At 36.2% G+C, this 23918-nt stretch overlaps 1 protein-coding gene across 1 annotated transcript in view; it reads right to left on the minus strand.

Moving 5' to 3' along the window:
• The window catches only part of LOC131033295 (uncharacterized), a 76646-nt gene that overhangs the window by 36334 nt on the left and 16394 nt on the right, over positions 1–23918 (minus strand). Inside the window, exons 2-8 of the mRNA XM_057964480.2 lie at positions 8726–8767; positions 8511–8580; positions 4735–4825; positions 4521–4585; positions 4037–4377; positions 3875–3935; positions 3579–3713 (exon numbers count right to left, since the gene is read on the minus strand). Of these exons, the coding sequence (XP_057820463.1) occupies positions 3579–3713; positions 3875–3935; positions 4037–4377; positions 4521–4585; positions 4735–4825; positions 8511–8580; positions 8726–8767 (805 nt within the window). The remainder of the gene's footprint in view (positions 1–3578; positions 3714–3874; positions 3936–4036; positions 4378–4520; positions 4586–4734; positions 4826–8510; positions 8581–8725; positions 8768–23918) is intronic.

Consider the following 23918-nt stretch of genomic DNA (forward strand, 5'->3'; position numbering starts at 1 on the left):
ACAATGTGTGACTTTCACCTCACAACAGATCATGATGGAACTTCATGCCCTGAAATGACTAGGTTTATGCAGATGAATCAAACAACTGAAAAGATTGAAGAATATATTGAAGATGAAACTGATCAGCAGTTTTGTCCATCTACAGTTAACTTTTTAGAATATGAGTCGGGTGAGGAAGATGAGAAAGATAGTGACATTAACAATCATTCTTGTAATGTCTTTACAAAGAATTGGCGCCAGAAACTAGAGGAAAAAGCTAAACCTGCTACCAAAGATAAAGAAGCGGAGGATGTTCCTAAGCAAATCTTATCCACGAAGCAAAACAAAGAAGATCCAGGATCGTCAAGCAAAACTGACAAAGTTGTTGATCACAGAGAACCTTCTCTTGAAGATTCTTTTGATTTTATAGAACATTGTAAAAAGACCAAGGTGCAAATTTCTCAATTTGAGTATCTCAAGAAGAACCCACAGCAGTTGGATAAATTGGTGCATTGTATCAAAAAGGATCTCAAGCAGTCTCATTCAGATATACACCAAGAATCAGGTGAGATCTTTGATGATGATGATCAAGAGAGATCTATTGCAAAGGAATCATCCCTTGTTGCCACCTCCTTTTCTGATAAGCCAGATCCTTTCTATATATCTTTGTATATAGCTGGTTGTAGTTAAGCAATCGTATCATTGATTCCGGCGCATCCGACAATGTAATGCCTTCCAAAGTTGCTCATGCATTGGGTTGTCTCTAAACAAACCAACCGGTAAAGTCTTTTCAAAGGAATCTAAACAAGTTCCCCTTTTTGGGCAAATCAAAGACGCTCAAGTTGCCTTAGCCGCTCACCCCCAAAAGAAGTTGAAACTTAACATAAAGAAGGCTGCTCATTGGTGCATTGTAAGTTAAGCAATTGTATCATTGATTCCGACGCATCCGACAATGTAATGCTTCCAAAGTTGCTCATGCAATGGGTTTGTCTCTGAACAAACCAACCGGTAAAGTGTTTTCAATGGAGTCTAAACAAGTTCCCCTTGTTGGGCAAATCAAAGACGCTCAAGTTGGCTTAGCCGCTCACCCCCAAAAGAAGTTGCCTTTGAGAAATGAACCAAACAACCATCTATCAAAAACTTCAACCTTCCAACAAACAAGCTCTAGCTTTATCTGGAGAATACTTCAGAGAAAAAACGTATTTCTCAAACTGGTAACCTCTTATGAAGTCCAGGGATTAATCATTTAAACTCTACACAAACTGAAACTGCTTCTACACACAAGGAATATGAAACTGCTTCTACACACACAGAAAATGATCAACAAACAGGCAGAATTGTTAGATCTGAAGAAGTCGAAACGGTCAAGAATATTCTAAGTCTAACAACTTGTGAAGACATCTGACAAACCATCAAAAATTCTTTCAATGTCAGAAAACCGCCAAAGACAAAAAGAACAGTTATAAAACAGAGCCAACCGATTCATGAAGACAAGTGGCAGCCTTGACATCCATTGACACATGTGCATAACACGAACACAGCAGACTGCTCTGCAAACCACATGGCAAAAAAGATCCAACCAATCATGAAGACAAGTGGCAGCCTTGACATCCACTGACACATCTGCATAACATGCAAATAGCACAGACTGCTCTGCAAACCACATGGCAGCAAGCAAACTGCCCATACGTTGACATCAATGACAAGAAGATCAACGAAATCTACCAAAATCAAAAACATTACTATTGACCTTTATGACCCTACCCTGGATAATAAAGATGAGGAGACTTTGAAACAGCGGACGGCAAAACAAGATACAAGCCCTGTTGGTTGTCGGTCTGTCAAACTCCTTGAGAAGGATTCCAAAGCAAAGAGCCGCCAAAAGAAGAAAAAGAAATTGAAACCTCTTCTGAAGAGGAATTTCATCCTAAAACAGACATCAATAGTGATGATGTCTGAATTTGAAGAATACAGTGAACAAGAAGAGGATATGGAGGATTTCAGTGAGGACATTGTTGTGCCTAAAGATGAGGAAAAAGCAGAGGAAGACCAGGAGGTAAAAGACTCCAATACTCTAGGTGTTCAAGAAGAGGCAACCCCTTGCAGAAACATCCAGGACTCTGCCAATGATTTAATGGAAGATAAAGGAATTGTGGCTAACTTTAAAACTCAAGTGGCTGATATGTAGGTGAGAATGAAAGAGTTGGAAATGGAAATGGTGTCACTATAATCACTGATGGCATAATGTGAAAGGCTGTGATGAAAATGGTGTCAAGATAGAGCAAAATTAAGAAGAAACAAAAGAAGATTGCAGGGAAGAGCAAGAAGAATCGGGAGGACACTCAAAGCTACAATCCTAATCAAGGAGACTAGAAGAACCTGCAGATGCTGAAAAAGAACTGGGGTCTTATCAAAGATCCAAACAATTAGGTTTCATGGTTCAATTTCCCTTTTGCTTCTTAGTTTTTAAAAGTGGTGGTGCCTTGGTTGTTATTCTATTAATGTTTTATAACTTGGTTACGATAGACTGCACTCTGTTTAAGACCTTTTTAAGGCCTGCATGCCAGATTATTATTATGGATAGTAGGTTTATGGCTAATCATAGTTTTAGTTATGTTTTGAGTAGCTTAAGTTGGACTGTTCTGGTTATGTTTTTTATTATTTAAGGATGGGTTGTGGTTTGCTGTTTTGTGGTTTCTAGCTGTTTCTAGGCTAGTTGATTCTTGCTGGGGTGATGTGTTGAACTGCTGTTCTGTTTTGGGATCAGGACCCTCTCCCTGCTTACTTAATCAAGAACAAATACACGACTACAAAATAAAACCACATTGACCCAGTAGAGCTTTAATCTTTTACAGTGAAATCCTGTCCAATTTTTTTACAGTTGAGAAGATAATGTTTTCCAGAACTTTTTCTCAAACATCATGCATTTCAGCCCACATATAAGAATGCATGTTGCTTATACCACTAGCCAAAACTTGAATCTCTTCATAACTGTTGGTGTACATCCACAGTTTCCAAGTACTTTAATTGAGACTAAAATTTCTTCCATTTAAAAAAACAGAAATGTATATCACTCTATGAATCTCTTCACAGATATCCTTGTGGCTGCCAACCGTAGTTGCTTTCAATTTGACTATTGAATGATATGATACCAGGCATAATTGAACTGCTAAAAATCCCGTCTATACACTGCATCAAGATCTAGAAAATATGTGCACAATGATATAGAGCCTCATTCTTTCCTTTTTCTAGTGTCAAACATTGCTGTAAACATAATCATTTACTTAAAACTTGATTTCTTTGGAAAATTCATCATGATTAATATCTTAAGTAGGAACTTAGTGTTATGCTTAGAAGCAGAATTCAAGAAAACTTTAGGATATTCACTTTGTGAAATTGTTCAATGTAAACTGAGTCTCAATTATCTAGGGAGGCAAGACAAATGAGTTAGAAAACAAGTGTGCAACATTTCTCATTTATTACTGTAAGCAATTTATCAAAGAACAAGGGTTGTTAGTATCCTATAAAAAAGAGAGTGCAAATTTAGCCAATCATATTAAATGCCAAGTGCAACTATGCACAAAAGAGAAGTGTTATACCACTTGATTGATGAAGAAAAAATAACTTTGGTGCCTCTGCTTCATCAGCAATTGAGATCTTAAACCCAGCCATGCCCTGTAACAGCGCTCTTACAAAACTATTTACCTTTCCCACTATCATATCAGTTGCTTCCCCTGAGGATTGTGTAAACATTTTCAGTACTTATTTCTTTCTAGAAAAGTAATGTCAGATGTAGAACTTCAAATAGATTTCTAACCTATCCACATAACAAATACCAAATGTATGCATGGACTAACTTTAGGAAGACTGATAAGAATCTAAGATGATATCGTACCTTTCTGAGCATCCTTTCCTAGTTGATTATCACTATAGATGATGCCTCTAACCAATCCAACCTTGATACAAGTTTTGTCTATGTCAGCAAGAAAAATAACAAGGGAAACTATCACTTGATCAAAATTAACAAGGTATTTTCTAAATCCCCCATTATTCCTACCTGAACAATGTCATCAACAGATTGATTTGTTCCATTACCAACCAATTTGCTTTTTTTTTCCCCAAAGTCAACTCTGTTGTTATGGCCACAAGCTTGACAACTATATTGAAACCCTTCTGTTTGCATGGTAGAATTGTGGACAACCAAATTCGATTCTAAGCCAGCAGAGCATGCGTTTTCAGAGTGCATATCTTGGGAAAAAGAAAACTGTCCCTTGGCAATAGAACAATCAGCCTTACAGCGTTGGCATGGCACATTGAAGTTCTTAATCTTCTTGCTCTCTTCCACACAATCTGATAGCAAAGACTTAAGTCTCTTTACCTCATTTTTGAGCTCCAAATCTGACAAAGAAAACATGATGGACAGTTGCATCGCAGAAGTTAATCTCTGCCTTACAAACAGCCATTAGATGCATCTGCGATGTATCATAATTTCAAGACTAAGCTTAAAAGTTACAAAAATTGAAAAGCAACAAAAAACTTACTCTCTGTATGCTGCACATGCAAATTAGTTTGCCACTCTATCTTTTCCATTTCTAACAACCTCAACCTGCAAAAACATGACAATAACAAGCACAAGATATTCAATTTTCAGCATCAAGAGGAAATGTAGTATTTAAAGAAGTTTAAAAAGTAAATCAAACCAGCCCCAATGAAAAATGTTCAAATGAACAAACCAGTTATAAATAAGGAATGTGCCTGTTAAAAAAAACTGTGATCTTTTCCTCATCGGCATTTAACTTCAACCAATCGTTCGCCCTTCTTGTTTGTTCAAGTAACTCATGCTGAGCTGTAGAACAATAGTGACAAAAGAATAATAAATATTCAAGTACTTTTAATTTACTTAAGTATTCACACTAAGCTTTCAACAAAAAGAGACTTGCAATAAGTCTGTGAGGAAAATCTTTTACATAAGTTGCAATTGATATAAAAGAAAGAAAAAAAACCTTTTACAGTACATTCTCTTAAATTCTATCTTATGCAAAGTAGAAGGTTCTTGTTGGAATATCGTCATTGATGTCAAAGTCGTATAGACAAGATTGTTGGTAAGTATTGTTGCCATTGACGTCACGATGATTTGATTAAAGTTGAAGGAAAAGTTAGTGCAAGGTCGGAAGATACAGATCTGGTTGAAGGCATCATTACTGTCATAACCCCGTATGTACATCATCAGAGATTCATCAAATTACACTGCCCATGGAAATACAGTAAATTAATATGAAATATATAAGAAGTGTGTTTAACAATATTTACTATTTAATTGTTTATTTATTAGATTAAATAATCTGCAGAGACTAGACAATAATTAATAGTAAACCATTTGCAAAGATTAAGATTAATTAGTAGTCACACTAACTTTCAGAGAAAGGGTGCGATATGGAACCCAACCTATAGTTAAGAAAAGATAGTAATTAGAATATGAATCGAGACAACGACATGTCACGATTAATAATCGGGAGGTGCATTAGAAATTAGAAACGGATGAGACATGTCTTATGTGCCTCTTCAGTCAGAAACGCAAGTATATATATGGATGTTTTTCCCTCCATGGTGGGGGGTAAGAACAAGAAGATATCGAATGAGAATCAAGCTTGAGTCTGAATAAAAGAAGATTAGGGAAGAAATAATCTAACTATGAATAAAGTAAGTGATTGACTCGGAATCTGGAAATATATTATATATAAAATAGAATTCTGATTTATGACTAATAGTCTGGAAAGATCATTCAGATCAGATCAGAACTGTTATTAAATTACAGGCAGCAACATCTTGGTTCTTGGCAGTATGCACAGGGATGTGCTTAATATATGCAACCTGATAATATTCTTATGCAGGATTTAGTAGTAATATATAATAGTAATATTAATATAGACTATAATACGTAAGACAGTCATACATAATCTCATATACAGTGGCAGACCAGATCTGACACATGTCAGATCTGTCTGCCTTTACAGCCTATAGATAGACTAATGATTAGTGTTTTAGGCAATGATAATATAATTTAATTCATATATATATATATATATGTTTGATCAGACAAATAACAATATTAGAATGTAAAATCAGAAAGAACTCATAAATAAACATTAAAGAGAAAATGTATGTACTATTCATTCTTGCTGCTATTATCATTATTTAAGATCGGGATGAGATGTTCCAAAGAGGGGCAGGCTAAATCCAAGCAATACATCAAGACCCAAGATAAGGTGGGGATCAGCGACCCATAAGCCTTGACGGTATAGACCCAAGATAGGTAAGGGCTTGGATCTGTAAACTTTGAGGGAACCTATTGTATTTGGTCTCTAAGCGCTTTGGTAACATACATAAATCCTTCTCCCTTAAATCTGAAGTAGTGGCAGGGTCTGATATCTATATTAACTATGAATAATGAAATTAATCATCTAATGAGGAAAATAACTAAGCACTTGTTAATAACTAATAAATTGAAGAATATCAATGACTGGCTTCATGATTAGTCCCTCAATCAATTTAGTATATTGAAATAGATTAATTATGTTACTCAAGTAGGGGGCATTACAATTACTGACAAAGATATGAGTTATTCACAAATGCCTAAAAGAGTCAAGGATGCAAAGATAGCAAAGACAAAGTTAAATTAATATTTCCAAAGATGGCAGACTTTATCTTAATCAAAAAAGTGTTTACATATACAAATAGCATCCAAGTCAAAGATAATAATGAGTGATCAACAAGTTTAAAAAACAGCAAATTAAAAGTAATATTTAATTACTATGCTGGCTGACTTGTCTATGGCGCCCAAGACAAAGTCATCTAAAGCTAGTGCATGGCCGACCACCCTTGCCAAGATACACATGTATATGTTAGAAGGCAGGGACTAAAGTATATAAGTGTAGACACTTCATTGATCCTAACATGCGGGATACAATTACACTCGAGTTCATGGATTTTGTACACTCTGAAAACTTTTATATCAAAGCTCTTCATGAAAATTTTAAGGCTGATGCTCTCGATTAGGGATGCTTCCATGGCTAATCATTTACACAGCTACAACTTCTTGCAATCAAAATTTTATTGCAATTGAGTTTTATAGAAAAATTATTTTGAAGTTTCATTTATAGTTTTATATTTACAACTCTAACTCTCTAGTTTTGTCTTAATAGGCTACTAGTTCATCTACATCTAAGAAGAATTGGAGCACATACTTCATTCACTTAGTAATGCATAACCAACTACACTCAGAAAAGGTAGAGAACTTAGTGTATGTGCTTTCCAACTTGTATCTCCTTCCACAAACAAAGTGGCTATAAGGAACGGGGCACAAAGATATGGGATATCAAGCCATAGCGAAGCATACTAACTTGGATGCTACCACTTCCTACCTTGTTGCACTTAATTTTGAGAGCAAGCCAACTAGCAACCATGAGAGTTCTCCTACCTAAGTATACACCTCTATACACTTCTTAACTTTTTGAGCCTACAAAACCTTCTTGTATAGGTGTGCACTTTGCATTACTTTTTGAAAACTTGGAAAATCTAATCTACACTCCTTACATCAGCACATACTTCTGTATACTTGTGAAAACCATTTAATTCCACTTGACACGGGCACCCTTCTTCAAGCAATAAAAGAAAATTTTAGTTGCATGTATCAAAGATTCAAACATGTAAGAATGGTGAAAGTCAGTCATAGACGAGGTACAAGTTCAAAAACTAATACTAACAAAAAGAATGTAACAAATTACTTGGAGAGAGAGAGAGAGAGAGAGAGAGAGAGAGAGAGAGCTGGACATTCAAGAGGGAATTGCATACAAAGTCCCATTATCAGTATAGAATATACTCAATGTAGAATCAAAAACGAAAATAGTGGAGGATGTCCCAAAACAGAACTGATAAAAAGTCAACACACTTGACTTTTGAGGCAGTCACCAGTATTTTGACAAACTTGGAAAAGAAGCATTTTCTTGACGAGACTTGTCATCTCCCACTGCTTCGAGGGCAAAGGTGAACCATGTTATCACAAAGATGGAGGGTGGCGAAGTCGATTTCTTGCGACAGGATTCATAAGGGACCTATCATTACAACAGTATTTCTTCTTGATTTTTATGTTTCGATGGTTGTATGTCCATAGAGTATTTTATCTTTGTATTTTGTATAATGTAAAGAACGTCATTCACTTATTACAGTCTTGTAGATTACAATTAATCTAGTTTATTAATAATAAAAAGCTGTGTGATCATGCCTGACAGTGAATTTTTTCATAAAGAATGACACTTGCTACAATCTTGCCAATGTACTCAATCTCATAGCAAAGGTTAGCATGAATATCTTATATACTTGGCCGTTAATGATAAGAACCAGATCTAACAATGAGAAAGAAAACAATGATTTGTTGCAAATAAAACGATTCTCACATGATATCCATATACATATTTAGAAGAACCAATTATAAAATTTAAAAATACAATAAAAAAAGTCATGGACATCATTACCTTCTGCATATGCAATAAGATTCCTGTTTTGCTCTTCAATATATTCCTCAACTTCACTAAGCTTCCTTTCCTTTATAGAGATGTAGCAAAAAGAGATAAGTAAATCCTAAGGCATAGTAAAAGGAGCATAAAGTATTACACAGATTAATTGTTAATAAATATACATATATGACATGCTACACAAAATGTGAAACTGTAAGTGTACATATTCAAACCTTTAATCGCTTATACTTTAGATGTAGCTTTGAGTATAGCTCCTGCACCAGCCAAACAGAAATATTTACATGTATATGAAACTGAGATAAGCTGGCATGTAGAAATCACTAAAGATGAGTTTGCGCTTTACATTTATTGTATCTAGAAGGGTTTGAACTTTAAACTTATTTTTATTCAACCAATAAGGGTTTCACCCCAACAATACTAGATAAAAAAACATTTCCACTGAGTTTAGATTTATGTTAACTTATCATATAAAAGAATAAGTTACCACATTCTACTATTTTGGGCACCATCATCATGCCCATTGAGACAGGTCTAGATACAGGCACAAGTTTACCTTGGGTTTGTCCAAGGAATAGCCTTGTTCCAATTACCTTGTGGGTAGGTCTACCAGGTTCTATTATTTTAGGCACCATCATCATATCAAATGGGACAGGTCCTAGTACAAGCATAGGTCCAGTCTATGTTCACCCAGGGCACAACCCTATTGTCTTGGGTACCTAGTGAGTACGGCAACACCCAACCATACTATTGTGCGTTTTGCACGCCTCGCCCCATTGTTTTCCTTGAATAGGGACTCCCCATGGTAGCAGTCTACCAGTCTCAGTTAGAGAGAAGCTCCTCCCCTGGTGTTCGTTTGGAATACTGAGTTTCAGGTCGGACCAAGAAACTCCGAAATTTGCATTAGATGGGTAAAGTGCGAAATATTTAAAATTTGCGTCCAAGTTAAAATCGTCGAAGTTTGAGCTAAAGAAGTCACGATTTTTGGTAAAGCTTAAAAAAACCTCTATAACCCCGAAGTTCAGCAACTAAGGCAAAAATCGCAATGTTTTAAAAGTTTGCAAAATGGTGCATTTCGGCGAAGTTCGGTAAGGCTGTGAAATCGCGAAGTTTTAGTGTTTTCAAACCCCATAAATCCGCCGAACTTCGGCCTAACAGGGAAAATCCCGAGGTAAAAATTTGAAAAGACCATCCTATTCCGCCAAAATTCGCCAATAAGGCATAAATTGCAAAAGTTTAAAGTTTGAAAAAGGGCCTAAAATCGCCGAAGTTCGGCAACTAAGGCGAAGGCGCAATGTTTTAAGTTTTCAAAACCCCCCTCATATCCCGAAATTCGCAAAACTTCAAAATCGCGGAAGTATGAAGTTTGCACGAAGTAAAAAAATCGCCGAAGTTTCAATTGAGGTAAAATCGCGATTTTTGACAAAGTTTGAAAAAGCAACCCAAACGTCGAAGTTTGCAAATAGCTTAAAATGCCGAAGTTTTAATTCAAGAGGAAGTCGTGGTTTTTGTAAAGTTTTCAAAAGGAGACTCCAAACTCCAAAATTTACAAGGGTAAATCGCGCCATGTAATCACTCTAGGAATCCCGAAGCTTGGCAATATCACACGGTTTAAGGGGGGTTTTCAAAAGATCGTAAACCCACTTTTAACGCCATGGTAAATCGCGAAGAGGTTAAATAGTTTGTTGAGGAGCAAAACACCCAAGACGCCTAAGGGTTAAACGCAGAAGTTAAAAGTCTGAAGAACCATCCAAAACCCCCATTTTTGCCTATTTTCAGGAGATAAAGGAAAACTTTTAAAGATAGAAGGGCATTAAGTAACCAAGTTCACAAAGTGGCTTTTAGCCCGAAAATGCCAATACAGAAAGGGGCGTTAAACTTAGATATTTTCAAAACCAACTTGTAGGCTGAAATTGAACAATAGGGCAAAATCACTTTTTCGCCAGTCAGCCAAGAAGCTTTAGTGGATTCAAATCGCCCAAACACCATCAAGACCAAGGATCAGATTTTACGTTCGAAGAGAAAACGGCATTTCAAGATACATCTCACAAAGAGCTTCTCGAGCCAGGCGTTAAAATTTAATATTTGTTAAGTTATTTAATTTTTCAAATTGATTTATTAAAATGAAATTGTTGTTTGCAGGTCGTAGGACGTCATCGAAGAACCAGGAGAAAGCCTAAAACGACAAAGCCAAGCACTGAAAGCTGAAGAAGAAGATGCAGGAACGCGCTGCAGGAGCGCGAGAGCAACCGAACATTGGGAAGCGTGCCGCTGGACGACAAGCTAAAGTCCACCATCGGAACCAAAGACCGAAGAACACTCTGAGTACAACAATCATGCGTTCTCAGGAAAAGTGCACAGTTGGATTTAATTCCAGTAATTCAGTTTTAAACTGAAACTGTTTTAATGTAAAACTGTTTGTGGGCCCCACTTAAGATATTTTGAAAGAAAGGGGAAACAAGACAGTTGTGGACAGTTATGTCCAATTACCAGATTGACCAAATTAAAGCCAAATAGTGGCAGGTAGTTGGAATTGTGGTTGAATGGATGAGTGAGAATTTAATGGGAATGGATATAGGCTGCTTGCTTCTAGATGGCAGGTTGCAGCCCTTGGATGCAGTCCATCCTAGCCTTCGATTCAATATTGTAAAACTATAAAAGGCAGAGGCCTTTCTTTTGTAAAGGGTTAGATAGTTAGACAGTTGGTTAGAATTTTGTAGTTAGATTTTAGAAGATAGAATAGGTTAGATCTTAGCAGTAGCATAGGGATGCTGCAGAAATTGTTGTAATAGGCAGCTGAAATCAATATATAAACATTGATTTGGTGTTTATTGTCTTATTTTCATCCTGTTTGCATGGTTTCTTTCAGCTGGTTAAATTTTAGAGTGCAGGGATTTTAATAGCGAAGTGTGGAGGGGTATTTGATGCATTTCTGGTTCATACCATTGGGGGGTCTGCTGATTGTAGGTCACCATGCATGGTTAGTTTGAACCCAAATTGTGCTTAGTTCAACTACAGGTGTTCATCTTAGGCTGCGCCAGAATTGGGTGCCTAAAACGAGTGTCTTCGGTCTGAAAATCCTTCATCCCTTGGAGCTTGCACCGTTTTTGTCTAGTTGTGAGGGTTATCTCTGGTGAAACAAGAACTGGTTTATCGAAATTTGTCTACCCGCAACATCAGTTGTTATCATCCTTGTCCTTAGGCTTCCTAAACCCTTCCCTTTTTTATTTTATTTCATAGTCTGAGAATTACAGCAGACCACCTCGTTGCAAAATCGTAAGTCCCCTTGTGCTCCCAACAAAACACATCGATCACTGAGTTATCCCGTAGTCAAGACCTGACAATCAAAACCTTGAGGTCGTCCCCATTGATCAAAGAAACAACATTAGGGATTTCCTTATCTCAAGAGAGGATAGGATACTCAACAAGATCATTCTATTCTGCGTTGGCCGAATGAATTCGTAGTTCTGCAATTTCAGACACATCAACACATATACCTAGGAAAACCCACAAGCAAACATGAAAAAAAATGTTCATTTAAAAAAAAAAAAAAATTGCTAATAAAATAAACCTAAAACATTATTTGAAACCCTGTATCATAATTTTTCACATATCAGGCTTTGCTGATAAAGATCAAAAGACGGATCATAGATCGTTGTGAATGAATTCTAAAACTTGTGAAGCTCACCAGCACTTTCATTTTTCAAACTCTTCTCCGAGATGTTTTCTAATGATAATTTGTGGCACAACCCATCAAAAGAGTGGATTTTAACATATCATGTTAACTCAATTGTTGAAGATAGTAATAGTTAAGATGGTCAAAACATTCATGCCAAAATTTACTTGCATAATCAGCATGAATAAGAAGTGTAATGGAAGGCAACTTTTGCAAAAATAGAGAAAAGGCATAAAATTTGGACTAGTGATTAACCTTTCTAACTACAACTAGAGCATCAAATTCTACTCACCAAATTATAACTTAATCTTAAGTTAATTCAACTCTCTTTGTTGTACCCATGTACAGTGATCCAACAAACTAAAAAGAAATTTGCTAACAAAAAGTGTACACAAAAAACATCATTGAAAGTTCCATCACCCACATCAACAGATCTAGTCTCACAAACTTCTATCGATGTATAGTAAACCATGAGATTTTGCGGCATAGAGCCTATCTCTAAAGAGAAGCAAACATCTTTAAAACAGGCCTTGTGATGTGAAGCACCAAAATCTAAAATTGACTTAGAAAAAAAAGAGATAATTGCAATTATAAGATGAGGAGGAACCCTACAAAGGACAATCAAGAAGACTCATGTTGTTCTTCTTGAGATTACTAGCCAACCAATCTACCTATTTCTTCAAAAATTTGAACTCGTCATGCCCCCTTCTTACAATAAACACACTATTTTTGTTGGATGGTTTTGTATCAAATCCACAAAATAATTTTAGCTACCAAATACAAAAGCACAAGACTTTGGGTATAACCCCTTTAACTAAGAGCCAATGACTAAGAGGTATCCATTCAACCAAAGTTGCCCAAGGCATGATACCGACCTCATAGCCTAATTGTTGCAGCTCCAAGGGATTTGAACCTCAATAGATGCAATAATAAAGGAATATACCATCACACTCACCAATTGTTCTTGGCCAGCTGATTTATAACCCTTTCATACAATGAACACATTTGACCTTTCTTGCTTTTTGTGACAATTTTTCAAGCAAAGATCTATCATTTTGCCTTTCAAGTGTAAGAAGACGATGATTTTGTCTTTGTAGTAGAAGAGGTTTATGGTTTTGCCTTTGTAGCAAAAGAGGACAGTGATTTTGTCTTTTGCTTCTTATCTAAACTGCCAAAAGCCTTCTGACCCTTGTTAGATTGGTTTGTAATCAATGCATTTGATGGAACACTTTGAATGCACCTATCTAAATTAATTTGTCTTGTTCTTTAGTGATATTCTTAGCAAGTCCATCAAAGGAGGGCATACAAAATTCAGAACTAATTGTGAATCTTTTTTTCTCAATAATCCTTTAGTTGCAAACTTAGTAATTTGAGTTATGAAACGAAATCTTGAATGTTCTCAAAATTGCTTGGATTAAAACTAATGATATCATTTTCTAGATGATGATGTCATATTTAATCTATTTTTTCAAAAGAAAGATTCTAGATTAACACCTACACCATTAGAGAAGCCCAAACCTTTGATGGGGAAAAAAAGGTCTACATTGAGAGAGCACCTTCCCAACCTTAGAAGATCCTCAATCTTCTCTCAATACTAAACTTTGAATGGAAATCCTAGCCATGAGATTGTAGAGATCACACCAGCATTGAACAATATTAATCAAGAAAACGATAAGTGCAATTTAATAAACTGGCACTGATTGGCAACTTTTGCAATGCATGGCCTACCCAAGAAAAGTAATAAAATGGACGTTCTTCTTGGGGCTTATCAAACTATACTAAATTTCTACCTTAAGGCTTTTTCACTGTTAAATGGCCAAGTGATAAAGAACACGAAAAAAATCCTATCTAGAGGCCCATGGTAAATGGAGGATATCAACCTTTGTTTCAAAATATTGACCCAACAAGCTTCCAAGTATTGGAAATTCAAACCTAGTCTCATATCTAAGAATACTGTAAGCATTCTATTTCAAAGAAGATCAATTCAAGTCTAGAAAATTTTCAATGTTACAATAAAGAAATCCTCTAAGGCAACTCAAAAGTATATGCCTGAATCCAGATTCTAACACCTCCTCTCCCAATCCCAAAATGCATCCTACTAGATTCAGGTGTCGACTAATGGATACATTCAACAGAAATTAAATTATTTCCTTCCTTTTGTAGATTTTGCAAGTCAAAATCCAATTTCTCCTCTAGCTATAAGCTTAACTCCTCTTCTAAGAAAGGTAAAGGGGTAGAAAAAGAAATGGAAAATCAGATCAATGTCGCAACAAAGGAAAATAATGCCCCATTCTCTCCCAACCTAGCCGAAAAACCCTCTCATTTAACTTTGGAAGTGGCTACGAGCCCAATCCCCATTTCTAGTAAAAAAGATAGTGATTCGGTCGATCCACAATGTAATGGATCCCTTTCCTTCTCAACTCCCAAAACAGCAAACAACCCTCAAACTTCTATTCTTGTTTGCAACCCTTTGCAAGATAGTTTGGTCAATATTTTGAAAGATTCAATTGATATCAAAGGTGAGACAACCAACTAGGATAAGTACACAACCAAACTAGTTTCCCTAGAGATCTACTTTATTTCTCAATCTAAAACAAATAAGGCCAGCACTTGACAAGGGAAGTATGGAAAAAAGTAGAGGAATTGACCATGGAAGAGATTAAGGAAAAATCTCCAACAACCTTAAACTTTGATAAACAAAAAGAAACACAAGGGAGGAAGGGCCCCTCGCTAGCCCAATGAAGATCCTTCTATGAAATGTCATGGGTCTAAACGCCCCTAACAAAGGATGCTTTTGCAAGAAACCAAGTTAAGCATTGAAGAAGCTACCAAACTAACCCAAATTTGGCTTAAATGGATGGGTATATTTACCTCAGCAAATGGAGCTTCAAAAGGCCTAGCTATCCTCTAGTTTGACAAAACTAGAAACCTATCTAATCTAAACCAAGGCTCTAATTGGCAGCTATCTTAGATAACCTCCATTTCTTCTAGCCTCTCTTTTTAACTATGTAACATTTATGGCCCGAGCATCCTCCTCACAGGCAGATTTTCAAGGAATCTTTAACAAAGGTCATGTCTCCCATCCAAAAAGGCTTGAAATTTTTGGGGGAATATTTCAATGTTGTGTTGAATGTAAATGACAAACATGGAGGTATAAGTAGGATTGCTCAAACTCAATCCAATTCACCAACTTTCTTCAATAGAACTCCCTTATTGACATGCAACCAAAAAATGGGACCTTCGCATGGACCAACAAGAGAGAAGGCTCTCTCAACACTTTAGAAAGACTAGATAAATTTTTTATTGCGACCATATGGTTGAGTCTAAATGTTATCTTGAAGGTTTCATTTCCAAGGTCTAGTTCAAATCAGTTTCCTATTTCCCTTGCATGACATATAAACTCAACACATCCCAAATGTGCTTTCGATTTTGAAAATGTGGTTCAAAGATGAATCCTTCCTAGACTAGGTTATAAATTTGTGGGATACTACACCCAAATTCAGAGGAACAAAAAACATTTACTCCAGTTCAAAAGCTTACCATTCTCAAACTAAGAATCAAGGAATGGAACAAAAACAACTTTAAAAACATTTCCTCATAAAAAGAAAGGGTGGAAAGAGAACTCTTCAAATGCAATGAGCAAGTCATTAAGGGAGGCATATCCCAAGGCCATAGATTGGAGGAGACATAACTCCTAGCCAAATTAGCAAACATACAAGCCAAAGAGGCAATAGTTTGCATGCAAAAGTCACGGGAGATCTAGCTGAAAGGAGATCAAAACACCAAAAAAATTCATAACTCCACTCATGACAAGTGATGGAGCAAAAATCCTCAATATTATTTCATTCAAGGGTGGGAAACTAAGCAAATAGGAAGAAATTGTAATGTCCCCATTTGGGATTTGCTATATTTTATCCTAGGACAATCATCCCAACCTAATATAAGAGTTGTATTACATTAATAATTAAAATTTTGTCAAAACTGAACACATTTTATTATAATATTTAACTGAAAAATATGCCTAAGAATAGCCTGGGATATAGAACTTATTTTGAATGTGACAATTGGAAATATGCCACGCACTTATTTAGGACGCTATGACTGAATTGTTATTTCTGATTCAATCCCTTAACATATTCGAATGTAAGGTATGACACTATCATCATTAACTATAGGATTGTGGTTGCAGGTATTATACTTTAGTTCATGCAATGACAAATATGCCAATATCGCTTAGAGAGATACGGCTGCTATTCCCGATGGGCAATTATATTCTGGTCACACTCCCATATTATCCTCCTTCCATCCCCTCCCTTTCGCTGTATGTGTTTGAACTTGGTCTTAAACCTCCCAAACAGAAAGGATGACATCCCTTGAATTCGATGAGTCATATCTCTTCTTGATCGACCTCTTCATAACCATTAGTTTGGTTAATCAAATTGTGTCTTATGTAATTGATGATATTACTAACCACTATCATTTGTCTAAATCGCTACCACTTAATAACAATTCCTTGTTTATCGATTTGTGTGATAAGTAAACAATTAGTTAAGTGCTCTCATCCTCAATCGCTTATGACTAACTTTGATTATCGATGGTCAAACTAATCATCGATTAGTCATTGATATTATAATTATGTCAAAACTTGTTAAATCGATGTTTGTATGATTCCATTAAGATACTTATGATCTCAATTAATATCATCATTCTCCCTTACTCGATCGGTGAATCTTCGATATGTGGATGGCTTCATTAATTATCGATTTGATCAAAGTGGAGTCACAATAATATCAATTGCTTGATTAATGATAGCTGGGTGTTTAGTCGAGCGTTGTAGGTAACTGATCATGATGAATTCTATCCGCTGCTTATAAAGTCGCTTCCATCATCTATAATTAAATCATTGCCTCTTTCCTACGTTGCTCTTAATAATAATTTATGTTCCAATAAATGGTTCGGTGATTAATGTGAAAGTCTGATAGCTTCTTAATGAAATCGGCTGTCCTTTAAAGAAGTCTCCAATCTGCACCCAAATTAATATCATTGTTATCTTTATTGATCAAGCTGTCACCTTCGTTTTCTCATATAAATATAAGAGATTAATCATTTTAATAAATCACTACCAAAGGTCATACAATAATGTGTATGATGTGAGGTGTAGTCTTTAGCTATTAGCCTTTCACTTGGAAGAGGTGTAGTATCTTAGGTGGCTAAGAAGTAATCAGGTCAAGTCTCTTTCTTTCAGTTGAAGTGAGGTCAATTAATTATCAAGGCTTGCGAAATGAACATTTTCTTGATTATCATTTCATTTTATCAACTTTTGCTTGCAAAATCAGAGTTGAAGGTGTAGGATTTGGCTAAGGCAAATTGTTTTCAATGCTTGGAAGGATGGGCTGGAAGTCCGAATCATCATGAAAAAGGGCTCAAGCAGAAATGATTAAGTTATCAAAGTTGACATTTTGAGGTCACTTCCGATGAAGCCCCAAAAGCATGACCTAAGCTTTTCACTTCCTATGACCCCCCAAATGTGCGACCTAAGGCATAATCACTTCCACTTCTCCCAACACTACCAGTAGGTGCTCAAACCCGATCACTCCCATTTCCATCCACTATCCATTCTACCCTTCTATCCACCCTCACCTTCCATTTCCATTTCCTTCTATCTTTTCTTCACCTTCTTTCCCCTCATATATCCTTCCTTTGGCATTCATCCCTCCACTTCTCTTTCATTTCACCACCCTTCCTTTCTTCCACCCTTAGCACATGCTTCTTTTTCCCCGCTTCCACTTCCATCTCCCCTCATTTCCATTCCCTACCATTGCCATCTTCCTTTCACCTTTCCATCTTTCTTTTCACCCTTCACCACATTCTTCACCTTCTCCCATCCTCCATCTCACATTCCATTTCTACTTTCCCTCACCTCCTTCCATTCACCTTCTACTTCCTACCTTCCACTCCCATCTTCTTCCACTACATTTCTTTCCCTTCACCTTTCCCCACTTCATACCTTTCTTCCATCCCTTATTCCTCCCAACTTCCATTCCCTACATCCTCTAACCCACATCTCACATCCTTTACCCCTTACTCCCCTGAGCCTACCCTTTCACTACCCATCTTCTTTTTCACCCTTCATAACCCCAATCTTATCCTACACCACCCCCTCAATCCCTTCCTTTGCCACGGCATCCCTTTACCCCTTTATTTCCCTTTGCATATCCTACCCCACCGCGTCAATCATCCTACCCCATATCTTTCATCTACCTTACCCCCCACGGCATCTCCTTACCACTCCCTCTTCTTCACCGTATCCCTTCCAACTCATTGTCTTCAACTCCCTTCTACTATTGTGCCACATTGCTTGGGCCCCACAAACTCTAAGGTGGAGAGCGAAAGTTTTCAAGGCATTAACAATGCCACTTCACAAACCAGATCATCATTTCCTTTGACTGCTTCAAACACAAACTAAGCATTTCCTTTGCCTATGAAAAAGTGCGACTTAAGCATTTGATGACTTCCTTTGCCACTGGAAATCAGCGACTTAAGCATTTGATCACTTCCTTTGCCACTGGAAATCAGCGACTTAACAATTGAATTACTTCCTTTGCCAATGGAAATGGGCGACTTAAGGAAATACAATTTAGCAATAGGGAAACATTTGATATGTGCGCCATCAAGGATAAGGAAGGCTGACTCATAAGACTAGGCATTTCATTTAAAAGACATGACCCTAGGCATTTAAATCAAAAGATAATGAAACATTGCAATAACAAGTCCGCCTTTAACATTTGAAAGGAGGAAATAAATAAATCATTAAATGGATATCATCAAGTCGGCTATGGCAATGAAAGGGTGTGAATCCTTTTGAGACACCAACACGAATTTTAATTGGCAATAAAATTATTTTAAATGCCAAGTCAGCTAAGGCAAGGAAGAGGTGTGATTTATGTTTGGGGAGGCATATATAAGAGAGGTACTAAGTTGCATTCCAAAATCATTCAAATTTGTTTCAAAGCAATTTAAGGAGCATATTGGAGTGCAAATTGAAGGGGCAGACATAAAAACAGAACAGACCTGAAGGAGCAGATTGAATTTAGGCGAATTTCGTCAGCTTTATTTCCAGCAAGAGCATTCACAATTTTGGAAGCAAGGAAAATTGGGAATTGAAAAGGACATTATTGTTACGAAATTGTAAGCAAATCATCATTAGGGAGAAAAGGAAGAAAAGCAGATCATTCCCACAGCTGAAAGAAGACATTTTTCAGACCTGAGAGTTGTATTTTCAGATTTCTAAAACATTCATTTCCAGAATTTTGAGATTGTATGGGTAAAATTAGAAATTTATAAGGTCTAATTTATGGAAATTGTGAGGAAAAGTAGAGTTTCTTTATTTATTTCATACTATCTTTCAAAGAAAAATTAACATGGATATCTTTTGGGCTCCTAAAGATGGTTGTATTTTATTGAACGTATATGATTTGATGTTTTGTATCTTGCAAAGAAAATTCAGAAGATGGCGAGGATGGGCTTGCCATTTGAAGGAGAGGTCGAAGTTTGAACCACACAAGAAGGCGAATGGATGATTCATCAACGGATACACTTCACCATTTCATCATTCGCAAAGGAGAGATAAAGGCCCACCTTCATTAAGTAAAGATATCAGCATCTTCAAGGCAAGATCAACATCAACATCATGAAAGAGAAAAAACACTCGTGATGATGTGCAAGAGCAAGCATAGGAATGCATGAACTCAAGGAAGAAATTTTTCACAATCTTGAATTTCCTTCGAAAATCCAAGAAGCATTGCTAGTACAAGAGAGTAATCCAAAAAGGGAATTTCAAAATAGATCAAAGACAATCAACACGGAGGATTCCAAGGTTGGAAAGTGAAACATATCCAATATAAAGGAGTTTTCACACAAGGCAAGGAGAATGCAAGTGATCAAGACAAAAGTTAGTTCCAGAAGAGTTAATCAAAGTTAGGGGATCGATTTGAGCAAAGTCATCATCACATCAGGCACTTGAAAATGTTGACTATCAAGAGATATGCCCCATTCATTTACAACCTATGATGAGTGACAAAGATCAAGCAAACAAAGGTGGCACCCGGTCATCACTTATCCAATAGCATCATTTCAAGCTAAGGCATCCAAATTCAATGTATGTAGCTCATCCGTCAAGGGGGATAACTACCACATGTGGGCACAAAGCCCGATGCACCTACCGTTATCATCTATTGGTCAGTTATTCAAGGAAGGACATGTGTCTATCTTATTGTAAATCTATCATTGGTCAAGCATTAAATGCTTTGTAATGGGTGTAATAAACCCTAGTTAGGGTTTCTATCTTTCGATCTTGACCATTGAATGTGAATCAATCTGAGCCACTCAATTGTAATGAGAGCACTATATAAGGCTCCACTCTTTCATTTGTAAAGGTTAATAGTAGTAGATCAATAGTGAAAAGTTAGTAATTCAACAATAGAGTAGAAAGTAGCAGATAGCAAATAGTCAAAGTGGAGTAGGAAGAGAAGGCAAAGATTGTTGTCAAGACATCGTTGTAAGCAACATGTAAACTTTATTGAAAATACGGTGAAATTCATATGTTGATTCAGCAATTTGCATGGTCTCTACTTCTCATTTAATTTTCACGTTGTTTAGATGAATGGAAGAACTTTGTGTATGATCGATGGTGAAATTCGTACATCCACACTACTAGCACTTTGCTGATTGTAAAGTGTTTCGCGTAGTCAACTAGATCAATCTTAGCCAAGCTTAACTTTAATTATCACTCATTCATTGATATGCTTCACCTTGACAGTATCTATGCTTGTATTGGTGATTTGAAAATTCCAAGTTCTAGCAACATTCAAACATTTAAGATTCAACGAAGTCCACCTTGTGATTCTAGCAAAATCATATCAAAAAACTGAGTCTATCCAAGAGCACACGTCAAGACTTGACATCTGGAACCATGGAGTCGTCCCATTGGATCACGCAATTTAGCATTTGGGAGGATTTTGTTCAAGAGAGGAGAGAATACTTAGTATTTTATTTTGAGATGCATAGTGCGTACATGTGCAACATTATGAATGTGAAGCAAGCCTCACTCAAAATTAAAGGCAGGGAGTACAATGCATCGATGGGAAATATCTATGCCATTATTTGATCTCAAATTGTCAATTCTTATTTCAATCGCAAGCTCATTCTCCCCCATCAAATCTACAATGGGCACATGGAAGTGGTGAGGTTGGGTTCCACAAATGCATCGGATGGCATTTATCAATGAAGTTTCCTTTGGTAGGCTTCATAAAGTGTTATTTTTTCAAGAACAGGATGTAAGGGTAGCCTTCAAGGAAATACTTGGGTAGGACTTCACTGGGGATACAACACACATCTTTTTAATTTTGAGATCTCTTGAACTTTCTTTAGTAATGTGATCATGCTCATAAGGAGTTCACAAAATCTCTAGAAAGGTTTTATGTTTTTAAAAAATTCAACATGGGGCTGCAAGACATGGTAGATAAAGCAATTCAAATCAAACTCTTCTCACTTACATGCACGGAACAAGAATTTTGTGGGCAGGACTCTTTCCAAATGGCAAGGGCAATTGAGGCCCCAATGGAAAGTACAATAATGAAACTTGCCTTGATTCAGCACTTCCTAATAGACGACTATTTGCTAAAAGGTTACGACCCTTCTATGGAAATGGAGAAGCTCACATGTCCTATGAAATCTTCAACCATGTAGGAGAGGTTCAATGCCATGGCCATCAAATTCCTTTCTAGGCAAGTTGCATTAGTCAAGCAAGAGGATGATTTCTTTGGTATGAAGGCAAGATGCTAACAAATCTATGGTCTAGCTTATGCAAGGGTATTTCAAAGTTACTTTATTTTTGTAATGTCCCCAAATTATAAATACCCAAATTTTGCCCTAGATCACAATTCTTAATTGAAACAAGGTAGGGTTAGAGATACCTTTTACTTTGATTGAAACACTGCAAACAAGTTAGGAATCATTCATAATCATAATTCATAAAATTGATCTCTTTAATTAGAAAGCAGCAAATATATATATTAGAAGTATAGATCTAATCACAAGATTGCTTAAATCATTTTGGGAAGGCTCGCCCATAGAAGAGCTAAGTAAGGTGTGTAGTACCCCTGCCCTAATCAGATTTTTAAAACCGGTTTGACCTTGGTTGACTTTTTAAGTGGCGTTCTTGGATGGTTGATTTACTATGTTGTAATGTTATAGTCAGGTATTATGCTTAATGTGTGTACCTGTAAATGTTGATTTCGCATCGATTATTATGTAAGATTAGTTGTTCTTCCGATTCGTGTTATTAACCTCAGGCTAACACTTTCATTGAATATATATGCATGCATGTGTGGTTCATTGTTAAAGGAGATTGCAGGTACAGTACCGCATAGGTACGAGGTTCGTCTCTTTGAGTGTACCTTATTGGTCCTAAGGAATTGGATTAGGTAGTCGTAAGACCCTATGTTTTACCCTAGTCGTGCTCAAGTGAGCGTTGTCAGTCGTCCGTCAGTTTCCCTTTTGGTTGGGTATGCGGGTCGTGTATTGTTTGGTTTTCTTGGGTTGCGTGTTGTGCATGTGGTAAAAATTGATTATTAAATTCTAAGTATTTAATTAGATTAATTGTGTTTTTACGCATTCGTAAATTAAAGGGACTAAATTAAATAGGACCCCTTTGTGTGATTAATCAATAATCAGATTGCTAAATTCACGTTTGTAGCAAGTTTGGTTAAATGGTTATTTTTAAATGATGAATTAATTAAGTATATGCATTTTGAAAGAAAAGGTTAAATAGAATTGGAAAATTATTATCCATGACCCTCATTGGCATTTTGAATAGAAATGTTAGTTTTAATTTAATTGAGAAAATCAAAATTGGGAAGAAAAGCAATTTTTTGATATTAAATTATTTGGAAATGATTTTATTTGGGGGAAAAATAATTTCATCCAAAAAAATAGATTTTTGGTCAAACATTTTCCTTTTAACCTAGGTTTTCAAAAATATTTTGGGAGAGTTGTTTTTGGAATGGAAAATTTTGGGCATTTGTGGGAGAAGAAAGTCTTGAGCTTGCAGGTTGGGCTCTTCATCAAATCACTTCCAGGATTGCATATGGAGGTAGGATTATTGTTAATCTCCTTGTTGTAAAGAAATTACTGATTTGTTTTTTTGAAGAAATTTGTGTTTGTTTGTTGGAAAATCTTTCGAAAATGTGGAATAAGGAAGAGTAGTAGTTAAATCTCGAATTTGAATCCTCCTTGCTTTCATTTTCAACCTCCAGATCAATTCTTGTTTGTTCAAATTGATTTTTATACTGAAAATGGGTGTGTAGGTTTTGGTTAAGAAATTTCATTTTGAATCTCTTTTTTTTGGTTCATAAATTGTGAAATTAGTTTGTGTTTGGCAAAATTGGTTGGATGAATGTGTGTAAATTGATTCCATTTGCCCAAATATGGAATTTTGTTGGAAAAATTTTCTCAGTTTTAGCTTTATGGGACAGGTTATTAAAAAAAATATATATATTTGGAAATCCTTGTCGTTCTGGAAATTTATTTCTTTTTTTGTCTCAGTCTGAGACTGTGCAGTAAATTGGGGGTTTTCGTTTTTATTTTATTTTATTTTAAAAGGAAAAAAATAAATAAAAAAAATGAGGCGGTTTTAAGTTTTGGAGGGCGAGGGAGCTCGACCCGCGCCCCTC

This window comes from Cryptomeria japonica, chromosome 6 (assembly GCF_030272615.1).
Source record: "Cryptomeria japonica chromosome 6, Sugi_1.0, whole genome shotgun sequence".
Taxonomy (NCBI): Eukaryota; Viridiplantae; Streptophyta; class Pinopsida; order Cupressales; family Cupressaceae; genus Cryptomeria; species Cryptomeria japonica.